Genomic DNA, 12898 nt, shown 5'->3' on the forward strand with positions numbered 1-12898 from the left:
AAGGATTATCCTAATTAATTTGTGCACAATCGGTGTACACTTTATTCTTCTTGGCTGCCACACTCCCTCCTGTGGCTGCTGCGTGCTCCAAGATGCAAGGCTGATCTTTCAGGAACTCTCCAGGGGTCAGATGTATGACCTTTTGTTTCGCGACTCGCAATTTGCAATCTGTTTTGGAATCGCAAATTGTGAGTCGCAAAACAAAATGTACTACAGTGTTAGGCAAATTACCTACCTCATCAATATTCATGACATAGGTCGCAATTTGCGACCCTATTGGGAATGGCTGCACTCACAGGTATCGTGACCTGCTGTGGACAGCGGGCCCCCATGTCTGTAACTGCTTTCTAATTGAAGCAGTTTTTTTTTTTTCCAAACGTAGCCCGTTTTCCTTAAAGGAAAACCAGATGCATTTCAAAGAAAAAAATTAAAAGTTTTCTTTTCATTTTTCAGAGTAGGAAGTGGTCCGTGGGATCACTACCTGCTCTGAAAAATATTTTTGCTTCCATTTACAAAGGAGAAGGAGTCCCATGGGGACCCCTTGCAGTTTGTGAATGGTTTAGCACCAATTTGAAAATGGTGTTAACTTTGATTGTTTTGCGACCGCATTCACAGTTGCAAAACAATCTTACATGGCCCTGTGACTCGCTATGAGGAAGGGTCGCCCTTGGCGAACCCCTTCCTAATAGAGATGCGCAAAAACATTTTGCGATTCAGTAATGAATTACCAAATCGCAAAATTGGGTCTGTACATCCAGAAATGCTTTTTTCTGGTTGCAAACGGACCGATTCTGCAAATCAGGGCATTTGCGACCAGGAAAAAGCATTGTACATCTGGCCCCAGATTCCCTTATCAGCTGGCTTTTACCTGACAACTTTTGTTGGGCTGTTCTCGGAACTGTTTGTTCATACGTTTAATTAGCACAAAGAAAATAGATTTTTATGATTGCAAAACCACATTTGCGCTCACTAAAGAGGATCACTTACAAAACCATTTCTGTGTCAGTAAATATATGAGGAAGGCATGTCATTTAGGGGTCACCAGGGGTCACAACTGTGACCCCTGACTTGCCCCTTGGAACCCCTAGCACTGCCTTTGCGACCTCTGGCCTCAGAGGTGGCAAAATCGGTACCAGGAGCACAGGGGCAGCTGTCCTTGCAGACATCAGTTGAAGGTCAAATTGGAGCTCCATTTTCCTTGTTTTCTGTCAGTGTTTTATTACACTTATAGAAAACAAGCATGTGCAATGCAACGGGTCTCGCGTTTGCTCATGTTAGAGCAGATAGCGTTGTAAACTCCTAACCTGACTTTTCCTCTATCGGCAAAAGTGCTTTTATGTACGTAACCCGAAAAAGTGAAATGAACTGTGTAAAGCGCTAGACTTCTGCCAAGCGAAATCGCGCTAGGAAAATAGAGAAAAAGTAGTCCACGATCCGACAGAAAACAGCGAGCCTTGCATGTTTTCTGTACTTGGTCTCTGCGCTCGAGGAGGGCTATCCACCGGAAAAGGCATGACGTGTACATGCCTTCCACTAATGAAAGCAAGCAGATTTTACTAGGCAAGCCCACGAACCAATGAAACACACTGATGTGACGTCGACAGGTCTCCGAACCCTTTTCTAAGAACTAAAGCGTCTCGCTGCGATACGCATGCGCGAGCGCATGCAACGCAGGCTCGACCCTAAAAATACATAATTCACTATTAGTGTAATGAAGAATAGAGTACAATTAGGTAGAATATCACCCTCACTGGCATTTGAGGTAAGTAAACATACTTTTAAATGTATGGTGTGTGCATGCTTGCGGGTAAGAGTCTGTTTATGTGAGTGTGCGTAAAAGTGTGTGTGTGTAAGCATATGTGCGTGTAAAAGTAAAGGTCAAATGGCGTGTGATGTCACTTCCGCTACCCCAGGCATTTTGCGAATGGGCGATCATGGAGGAAGGGCTAGGAACAGAAAGAGAATGGGCATTGCAGGACGGGGATGTTCTGTAACTTTGTGAACACTTACTAAAGCCGAATTTAGTTTAAGCCTATTGATGTTCAATTAATTAAATTCATAACACCTCGGCACAAAAGCAGTGGATAAAAAAAGAATAGGACATAAAAACACTATTTCACAAGAACTGACTGTCAGATTTGTGAGCCCATTAAGCTCCCTGTTCTCAAGGTGCCCAGATACATCTTTGTAGGTATTCAGAGACTCATCTCTGACCCTTTCCCATGTATGGAAAAGGCCAGAGATTAACTTCCGTGAAGGGTAGGGGAGTAAATTACTTTCTAAGGAAGAAAGAAAATACCACCAAAATTGGTGGCCTTCCGGGCTGAGACTTTCTCCCAGGGGAAATATTCCTGTGGAGTTAGAGAAAAGAAAATATATGTTTTATATCTTCTTGCACTTAAACTGGAAATTAACCAAAGTTTTCCAGATATATACATAGAAATGTGTGACTAGAGCAGTTTTCCAGGTATTAGTCTGAATACCAAATAGTCAGAAATCTGCAGCCAGGCGAGTGTGAAATCCTGGCGGTGCACTTTGCGACTTTTTAAGGGACGTTTGTGTTCCATAAATGTCGGGAACCATTTTTTAAATGTTCTTATTTCTGGGATCCTGAGTAACTCAGTCATAGAGTATTGCTGTCTGTCGCGGTTGCGTGACGTGTTTACAAATTGCGAGACTCGTTATAACACAAAACTATCACATTTACCTCTATTGACTTGCCCACAGACCTTCATTAGGAACTGATGAATTATAAAATGGGGTCCCCACTGTGGGACATGGTTGTCATACTAGTTACAATAACTTTGACTGGCACTTAAAATAGCAATATCAGACTCTAAAGCTCAACGGTTCCCATTATCTCCATTTTCAGGGTCTGGCTTGGCAGCACAGCTGTCGCATGACAAGTGAGAATAACAGGAAAGGGGCTTTGGCTCCACCCTTATGTGAGAGCCTTGAGTACGTTTTGACTGGACAGATGTTGTGTGATTCCCCAAAAAAGTGTTTGACCTCCACACTGGTGTGATCTTTTTGCTCATTTATACAGATGCCTGAGCTTGAATTTTCAGGGCACAAGCATGGCATTGCAAAGCTATGAAAGTTTATTAGGCAACTAGATAATTTATGGTGTTTTTCTTTGGCGGCAGCACAGATGGAAGGAGGGTAGTCATTAACCTACATGGATTTTTACTCTGACTTGAAAGTGCAACTGTAACCTGGCCTTTTAAATTACACCAATGTTAACAGTTGTTTGCTTCTGCACAAATACATATATGATTGCATGCTATCTAAGTGTAATGCTTCACAGTACCATACATTTCTTTAAAGCCAGACATATTGGCATATAATATAATATAATATAATATAATTTGCATTAAAAAGTTTACAATGCAAACAGTACCAGGGAAGGAACTGAATGTAAAATAACAAAGGGCGTGTCAGCATAAAGTAGTGGATATTGACTAAACAAAACACTAGAGCAACGGTTTTGTCCACTGGGACTACTCAACTAATTTGGAGAAAATGCTATCCAGGCACAAAAAGGCATAATTACTTACTGTTTTTGTTTTTTTAATTGTTTGCTGGATGACAGATGTGTGTTTCATACATTTTCTTTTAAATAAACTAGTGGTGGTTTCAGGTGCAAGGTTATCACCTATATCCAGGCAATCTATTTCTTATAGCAAATAATATGTCCTCTCTCCTCATGTCTGTTCCCTACTTGCGTCACAGGTTCTGGGCCGCGAAGGACCCTTTCCTCTCATTCTGCTGCCACAGTTTGGAGGCTACTGGATCGAAGGGACGAACCACGAGCTGATAAGCCTACAAGAAACACAGTCACCGCCAACCACGAAGATGAAGTTAGAATGCAACCACATGGCCAGATTATACCGGAAACATTTTCTGGGAAAGGTAATGTTGAATTCCAGACCGGGGAAGAGCTTTTAAAATGGGATTGAGGAGAGGGACTTCCACTGGGGAACAGGAATTCAGGAGCTGGACATCATTGGGATTTTCTTGCATGACTGGATTTCCTGTACAAGGTGGGACTTTCTGGCCAAACCATGGCAAAACCTTCCGAGATAGTATGACAAATCATGGAAGAGTTCATTTGCATTGCAGGATTTAATATATAACCCATTACAAGAGTTAAGTGGGGCTTTCATGCGAAGCATGCTAAGACGTCATGTGCAAGACTATACTAGGCTGGTCCATTGACATGCTTGGCCCATCATTATTTTACCCCTTAATACAAGTGGGCTGAAAAATTCTGATGTGTGCAGTGACCTGTATTACCGCACATATTGGAATTATGAGTTTTGTGATAAATAGCAAGTCAAACCTGCTGATATTTATCAGGTGAAAATGCCGCTTAGTCTACCAGAACATGTAAATCTTGCACTAAAACTCATGTTATTCTTCAAAAACTGATAATAGGCAGTGAGTATTGCACTTGATAAATACCAGGCACCATGGTGTCGATTATCGGATACAATAATTATTGCATTCAATAACACCCAAATCATAATGACGGCCTTTACGTTGAAGTCGAGGCATTTACACAGGACATCATAACACTTTTCCAGCAACGCTGAAATAGAACAATGAGTCTCTCTGTGCTAGGCGATCCCTAATGTGCATTAATATATGGTAATGTGGCTTTAACATGTACAACCTGATTTCCTGGGCAAAGACTGACCGCAAGGTGTGGGTAGCATTTGTAGTTTAAAAAGAGCTTGCTTGAGACAGATATTACTTTACTAGCGGATTGCATCTCTTTACACGTGAAATAACCCTATGAAATACAAGCCATTGGTGACCAAAGTTTGTATAACAAAGCACCCAAATTACCCATTTCAAGTGGGGGGTGATGTGGCCTCATCCATATTCACATTCTAAAGTTTCCAGTGATTTTAGAGACAGTAGTTACAATCACCTGCATGCACTACATTGCTTAGAAAATTAAATAATTTTAAAAGATTAGGTCCCCAGCTTTCAGTAATGACTCAGTGAGGAGTCCCCGATTCCATTAATGATTCTGTGGGGGTCCCTTGGTTCCCTTAATTAAAAAATGGGGGTCCACAGAGGTCAAAAGGTTGGGAACCTCTGCACTAAGGATTTGAAGAAAAAAATATTGCTAAACGTTCTGCTTGAGGACCGAGTCAGCTGATATTTAGTGGCTATTTTCAGACAAAATAGGCACGTGGTCAAACGGTAGTAACAGAAAGTCACCATATCTCAGAAACATCCCTCTGTGTTGGTGCCTTTGCTAGTCTCACCAGACTGGCCCAAGGAATTGAATGGGTATTGATCCTAAAATAACTTCAGCGTCTCAAGAGGTCTTTGGAACACGTAGTGATGTACCAGTAGGGGACCCTCTTTCTGTATAGCCTGAAATTCTTCCATGACCAAATGTGGAGCAGTGTCAGCAGAAGGAAGAAGTACTTGTGATTTAGGGTACAGCTGCAACCTGGTATTTTTCTGCTCAGTCCTGCCCCCAGGTCTTTTTTCCAAATCTCCCAATTCTTTTTTCTCATGTTGGCATCTGGAGTGGAGTAATCAGTGGAGTAATCAGCCAGTGAGTAGTTCTGCGACTGACAGCATGCAGAAGGTAATGTCTAGACGCTAAAGCTCCCCTATATCACTATAATCTGCAATGATCCCAGTAGATGCACAAGTTCAAATACTGAAGGAGGAAGCAGTGTGGTGACTTATGGAAAAATGGATGAAAGGCGACCACCATGTAAGGCCCCAGGGTCCATACAGCAAAAAGCAAGGGGACAGCAGCTTGTGTTTCAGCAGCAGTGATACTAATAAAAATGACCTTTTACGTGACAAAGAAAAGATGCAGAGGTTAGAAAAATAACTAAGTGAGGTGCATAGAAAAATAAGACAGGAAGAGCGGAGGTCTACATACAGTGGAGGTTCACGAAGAGTGGAAGTGGATAGTTCATGTATAGAGATTTGGAACGTGTTGTGAGTAGGAAGTGGATGTTGGTATATGAAAGCTGCATAAAGAGGGAAAGAAAGTGGAAAGTACAGCTGTAGAGAGGGCTGAGTAGTTCCATTTAAAAAAAAGATGTGGAGGTGCAAAGGCAGTGGATATGCAGAGATAATCGATATGCAGACCGAACACTGGCACACGAGAGGAGGTGCATGGAGCATGTCAATGTTTAGCAAGAAATTGAATCACACCACAAAAATGAGGATGCAGACAAAAAAAGAAAGGAGTGAAATAGACTAGGCCAAATAAAATCCAATAGAGAACTCAGCTAAAAGTGATCTTTGAAAAGGAATATTAATGGACCTGGTGTAGGCGTAGACCCGAGATCCAGAGATGTTTTACACCATGACACATTTAAGAGCTGCAAGGTTGTAGGAAGTTGGCTCTGTATAAACTATCTCAAAGTGAGAGATAGTGTGCACAGAGTCCAAGGGTTCCCCTTAGAGGTTGACAGTGGCAAAATTAGATAATACTAATGCTCTACTTTGTGGTAGTGTGGTCGAGCAGTAGGCTTATCAGAGGGTAGTATTAAGCATTTTTGTACACACACTGACAATAAATAAGAACACACACTAAAAGACTTAACTCCAGGCCAATAGATTTTTATATAGAAAAATATTATTTTCTTAATTTATTTTAGAACCACAAGATTCAGAATTTAGGTAAGTACATACATTGTAAGGTACTTCACACAGGTAAGTGTGGAACTTTGAATTAAAACAGTAATGTACACAGTTTTAGAAAAAATGGCTAAAAGCTATTTTAAAAGTGGATACTCCAAAAATCAACAGTTCCTGAGGGAGGTGAGTATTGGTTAGCTTCTCAGATAGGTAAAGCACTTACAAGTTCAGTCTCCTGGGCATAGGCAACCCACCATTGGGGGTTCAAGTCAACCCCAAACACCAAGCACCAGCAACACAAGGCCAGTCAGGTGCAGAGGTCAAAGTAAGGCCCAAATAACATAGGCGCCTATGGAGAACAGGGGTGCTCCGGTTCCAGTCTGCTAGCAGGTAAGTACCTGTGTCCTTGGGGAGCAGACTAGGGGGTTTTGTAGAACACCAAGGGGGGTCCCAAACAGGCACACAAAATACACCCTCAGAGGCACAGGGCAGCCGGGTGCAGTGTGCAAAGTAGGTGTCGGGTTGGTAATAGGCATCAATGGAGAGATCCAGGGGTCACTCTGGCGATGCAGGCAGGGCACAGGGGGGCTTCTCGGGCCAGCCACTGACTGGGCTAGGATGAGGGCCACCTGCCGGCCACTTCTGCACTGGTGGTTGGTTCGTCTCAGTCCTGGGGGCTGCGGGTGCAGTGCTTCTTCCAGGCATCGGGTTCCTTTGTTACTGGGCAGTTGCGGTCAAGGGGAGCCTCTGGATCCTCTCTGCAGGCGTCGCTGTGTGGGTGCAGGGAGGTTGACTCAGGCTGTCCACATCGTTGGAGTCACCTGGAAGTCCTCACTGTGGTGTTTGTTCTTCTGGACACAAGCCGGGGACGTCGATTGCAGAGTGTGAAGACTCACGCTTCCAGGGTGAGGCTGGAGTCTCCTTAAAGATGGTTTCTTTGTTGCAGTTTTGGACAGAGCCCCTGCCTCGGGAGTTGCTTGGTCCTTTAGGTGCAGGTCAGTCCTCTGAGTCCTCAGGGGTCACTGGTCCCACTGGATGCGTCACTGTGCAGGTTCTCTGAGTCTGGAGACAGGCCGGTAGGGCTGGGGCAAAGTCAGTTGTTGTCTCCGTCGTCTCTGTGGGGCTTTCAGGCCAGCAGTCCTTCTTCTTGTTTCAGGTTGCAGGAATCTGATTTCCTGGGTTCAGGGTCACCTCTAAATATTAAATTTAAGGGTCTGTTTAGGTCTGGGGGCAGTAGCCAATGGCTACTGCCCTTTAGGGTGGCTTCACCCTCTTTGTGCCTCCTCTCTGTGCGGAAGGGGGCACATCCCTAATCCTACTGGGGGAAATCTTCCAAAACAAGATGGAGGATTTCCTAAGACAGGGGTCACCTCAGCTCAGGACACCTTAGGGGCTGTCCTGACTGGTGGGTGACTCCTCCTTGTTTTTCTCATTATCTCCTCTGGACTTCCCGCCAAAAGTGGGGGCTGTGTCCGGAGAGGTGGGCATCTTCACTAGCTGTAGTGCCCTGGGGCACTGTAACACCAGGCTTGAGCCTTTGAGGCTCACCGCCAGATGTTACAGTTCTTACAGGGGGAGGTGTGAAGCACCACTACCCAGTACAGGCTTTGTTCCTGGCCACAGAGTGACAAAGGCACTCACCCCATGTGGCCAGAAACCCGTCTGGATGTGGCAGGCTGGCAGAAATTGGTCCGCCTCTCACTAGTAGTTGGACTGGTATACAGGGGGCATCTCTAAGATGCCTTCCGTGTGCATTTCTCAATAAATCCAACACTGGCATCAGTGTGGATTTATTGTGCTGAGAAGTTTGATACCAAACTTCCCAGTATTCAGTGTAGCCATTATGGAACTGTGGAGTTTGTGTTTGACAACTCCCAGACCATATACTATTTATGGCTACCAATGTCTAGGATTTGGCTTAGTCACTGTAGCGGCATAGTGCTCATGCAACTATGCCCTCACCTGTGGTATAGTGCACCCTGCCTTAGGGCTGTAAGGCCTGCTAGAGGAGTGACTTACCTATGCCACAGGCAGTGGGTTGTGGGCATGGCACTCTGAGGGGAGTGCCATGTCGTCTTTGGCATTTTCTCCCCACCAGCCCACACAAGCTGTGAGGCAGTGTGCATGTGCTGAGTGAGGGGTCCCCGGGGTGGCATAATACATGCTGCAGCCCTTGAAGACCTTCCCTGGCCACAGGGCCCTTAGTACCAGGGGTACCACTTACAAGGGACTTATCCGTGTGCCAGGGATGTGCGAATTGTGGAGACAAAGGTACAGTTTAGGGAAAGAACACTGGTCCTGGGATCTGGTTAGCAAGATCCCAGCACATTTTCAATAATAACTAGCATCAACAAAAGGCAAAATGTTAAGGGTTAACCACGCCATCAGAGACATTTTCCTACAAAAGTACTACCTGGTGTTTCTAGTTCTTCAATTATTCTCAGTAACAGACACATTGTGGGTTGCAGAGTGACTTTACAAATTTCATATCTTAGACATTATTAATAGTGGGATATTTGATGGTTACTCAATCTAGTAACTCTGTTACTTGCCCAATCTGATATAACAAGGTTCATGAAAACAACAAAGACCTCCCATATTTCCCCAGGAGATTTTGACTGCTTTCAGCGACTGACATCTCCAGGGAAAAGTGACAAGGCGAATGTGGAATTACTGGTGGAATTGGACCCAGAATTAATGATTCCCCTGGTAAGCCTTTATTTATCAGGGCATTCTCGGAGTTGAACCCATAAACCCTATTAACTCCACACTCCTGGAGTTAATGGGCACCTGGTATTGTTAACTCTGGGTGTACGAAATGAAAACCCCCATCTCTTGGGCAGCCATAATAAAGTCTAGTTTGTTGGTAGAAGGACTAATTTCCCCAATAATGTTCCATGTATCTTCTTCCTACAGGAACATTTTAACTACTATTGCATGGATGCAGCTTTGGGGCACCTGGTCTTCTCTGTGAAGTATGATGTAATCGGGGACCAAGAACATCTGCGGCTTCTTCTAAGGTAATTGTTCCACACACTTCAGTTTACAGACCCGTTTGTTATCTGTGGCTCAACCTTCAAAAGAAAGTGTCTGAGTCTCATCATATTGTACAGCCCCACAACTCCATCGGACAATCTGAGAAGTATTTATCAGGTACATTTATTTACCTATTACTTACAGAATTAAATTGAAACATCAATTAGTTCAAATATTTTGCACAAAAGTAAAATCAAATGGTACATACGACCATAAGCAAAATGGGTGAATTAGACATGTTATCATTTGTTGAATATTGTGCAAGTTAGGAATTCAATTGGAAGAAATAGACAAACAGAAGTCTAAATACAAGATAATCTAAAACATACAAGAGGCACATGATGGGGTAGAAGGCATCATTTTGGTTAACCTGCATGTAATTTGGCATATATACATGGCAAAATGCAGTCCTGCCGGGTGTCACACATCTTAGGTTAAAGTCACGCAATTTGGGAATTTCCCTACATTCCCACAGGGTGCCAAAACTGTCACGCAGATGAGCTGAGGCTGTGCATATCAGACATGTTGTGTGACATTTGGCGGACTGCATATTTTCCACTGCTCAGTACATCTACACATTGAGCTTTCCCCTGCTGGATCCTGATTGATTCTGAAGCCTCTTGATCACCTCATCTTGCAACTCTGATTGGCTGCACTGTGCTCCTCACTAACTCAGAGCATGCCGAACATGGTATCACAGGTTCCAAGTGATCCCTGTAATGAGGCAGACTGCTTATCTCGGGAGGTCAGAGAGCTGGGAGACCGTCTCATGGTTCAGTTTTACTTTCAAGACACCCATCTGACAAATCTGCAGTAAACGTTTCAAAAACAAAAATCTACACACCTCGGTTTGAGTTTTGGAAAGTTTCGTGCAGAGTGATCAAGAAGTAAAAACAAAAAAGAGTTGCAGAGGTCTTCAAAATGTGTGTTTCTCATTCATTTCCATTCTAACACATTCACCAAACATGAATTTCAAAATCTTGAAGCAGATTAGCACCGGTCTTGCTGTTCATACAGATACAGAGCTCACTACATCACAGTGTTTTTTGTGATTTGATGTGAATCCATCCAGCCTTTTGTTGAGGTATCTCCATAACTAATATTAATTGACAGGCATCCATGGCTGGCTTTTGAACCTCTTCAGAAATCGAACTCTAAGCCTCTCATTTCAAGTGGCCTCTTAATTCTGCTGTGGTCGGTAGCAGTATTTACAGGCCCCATCAGCAAGATTCGTTTTTTACTTTCACACAAAGATTTCGCCTGCTGAAACTAGCCAAATGTATGTGTGCATGTCCTGGGAAAGATTAGGAATTATCAAGGCAATCAAATGCAGAATTACAGAGCTAGCCAAAACCAGAACTTTCACAGCTTCTTGGGTTTTGGAGCATAACAATAACATCCCAACTGGCCTTTGTTGAGCGGATGTCTCTTGTTGGTTGGATGCTGATTTTTAGTGACCAACCGTAACATCAGTTAACATGTTTTCAGTTGTTTTTGCCATTTTTGTAATGATCTCTTTCAAAAACTACATAGAATTAGCCTGTGCCTCTGCCTTTAGTACCTGACGGAAGTGACCTGCATTCATGCCATTTAGGCATTCAACACAAGGCAAGCTATTTATCCATGTCCTTTGTCCAGTACCCATGCCGCCAATACAGCTGGACACATCCTGCACCACACATAATAGGTTCCCCTTGACTCCATTGGAATGAGGTGTGCTCATTATTCTCCACCCACAGATGTTGCCTTCACATTAACTTGTCCCCTTTCTGCCAAAATACCTGCAGTGTACAGCTTTGGACCATTCTCAGTGCACTATAGGAGCAGTTATGTGTACAGTGTGTGGCCTTTGCCTATGTTTTCCACTAAGTACGCTGCCTTAGAGCATGCAGGATATGGCCTTTGACAGTGGAGAGTAGACACATTGAGTGCAGAACATGACTTTGGCCATATCCTGCTCCCAGATCATATTCGCCCTAAATTCAGTGGGCCTAGTTGAATGCTGTGTACTCTGGACTATAGATATGGTACAAGGAGATGCCCCCACATATATAGAGTCCGTTGGGCATGCCCAGTGGATTGTAGGTGCAAGGCCATCTTTGACCCAACCCCTTGACCTCACAGCATGCTCTGCTGGTCATGTACATTGGGTACAGGGTGCAAGCACCACCAAAGATCAGCACTGAAAAGCTTTCTTCAGACATTGCCCCTCCTCCGTTGCAGACATTGGTTCACCCAAGAACTCAATCGCCTGTGACTGCCATCTATGTTATTGTGGGTTCTATAAGGCAGCAATTCACCCCAGCCAGCCCTTTACAAAACACATAACTAAAGCAAGGCCTTGCGATTCTCTCCTCAGGCAATGGCCTGCACCAAGCCCTCATTTTCCCAGGGACTAGCGCGTATGTCCAAATGTGGAGCATCATGGGGACTAGGCACGGAACATGCTTCCTTTCCTCCATGTCCCAGAGCAAACATGGCACACCTTTCAGCCATGCTCAGCAGCATCTTGGAATAGGGTGTGTTCCTTGACCATCCATGCTGAGACTCTCCTACCCCCAGAGCCACTGGGTGTGACCGAACAATAGGCTAATTGACCTTTAGGTGAAGTCCTTGCCCTGCTGTCGGCTGTGCTGTCTGATTCCGCTTGACCTGGTGATGTCATTGACAGGGAGGTTTGGGTGCGGGGCATTGCTACAAGCCACATATCATTCATGTCAAGTATCACTGCCCCCAGAATCTGCTGTGCACACTCTTTGAAAATGTTCTGATGTCTGGGTGTAAGGTGTGGATTTTGGCCTCTGTCTGCACCAAGTCCCCTCATGTCAAGTTGAGGAGCAGAAAAGGTTTTTCTTGGCATCTAAGGGTTAAAGGAGTTTTAAAACCATGGATGTCTGATAAAGATGTTAATGCACTAGTATATATATAGGACATAAATCGTACAAGATTCAAATTGGACGAAGCTCTACCTTCATGTGAGGTCGGAGGTAATTTTCTCCATCACTGTTTGATGCGGTAGAGAACAAACTTCTGTGTGGAAGAAGGCCAATTCAATCACCTGACCAATGTACAATACCAAATCGTAACACAATTGTCAATAATGCATTGGCATTCAAATACACTGTATATTTGAGGCGAATTGCAGGGGGCAGACCAGACATGCAAGATAATAAATGGTTAATTTTATGTTTAAATGGATGGTCCTTTTTTTAAGGAATTTCAAAATCTATAATAAAAG

At 43.9% G+C, this 12898-nt stretch overlaps 1 protein-coding gene across 5 annotated transcripts in view; it reads left to right on the forward strand.

Annotated features, from left to right (window-relative positions):
- RAP1GAP (RAP1 GTPase activating protein) overlaps nt 1–12898 on the forward strand; it is a 431870-nt gene that overhangs the window by 315410 nt on the left and 103562 nt on the right. For all 5 annotated transcript variants that reach the window (XM_069240088.1, XM_069240087.1, XM_069240086.1 and 2 more), the window contains 2 exons: nt 3733–3912; nt 9541–9644. In XM_069240088.1, coding sequence (XP_069096189.1) covers nt 3733–3912; nt 9541–9644 — 284 coding nt within the window. The remainder of the gene's footprint in view (nt 1–3732; nt 3913–9540; nt 9645–12898) is intronic.

The sequence above is a fragment of the Pleurodeles waltl genome, chromosome 6 (genome assembly GCF_031143425.1).
Source record: "Pleurodeles waltl isolate 20211129_DDA chromosome 6, aPleWal1.hap1.20221129, whole genome shotgun sequence".
NCBI lineage: Eukaryota > Metazoa > Chordata > Amphibia > Caudata > Salamandridae > Pleurodeles > Pleurodeles waltl.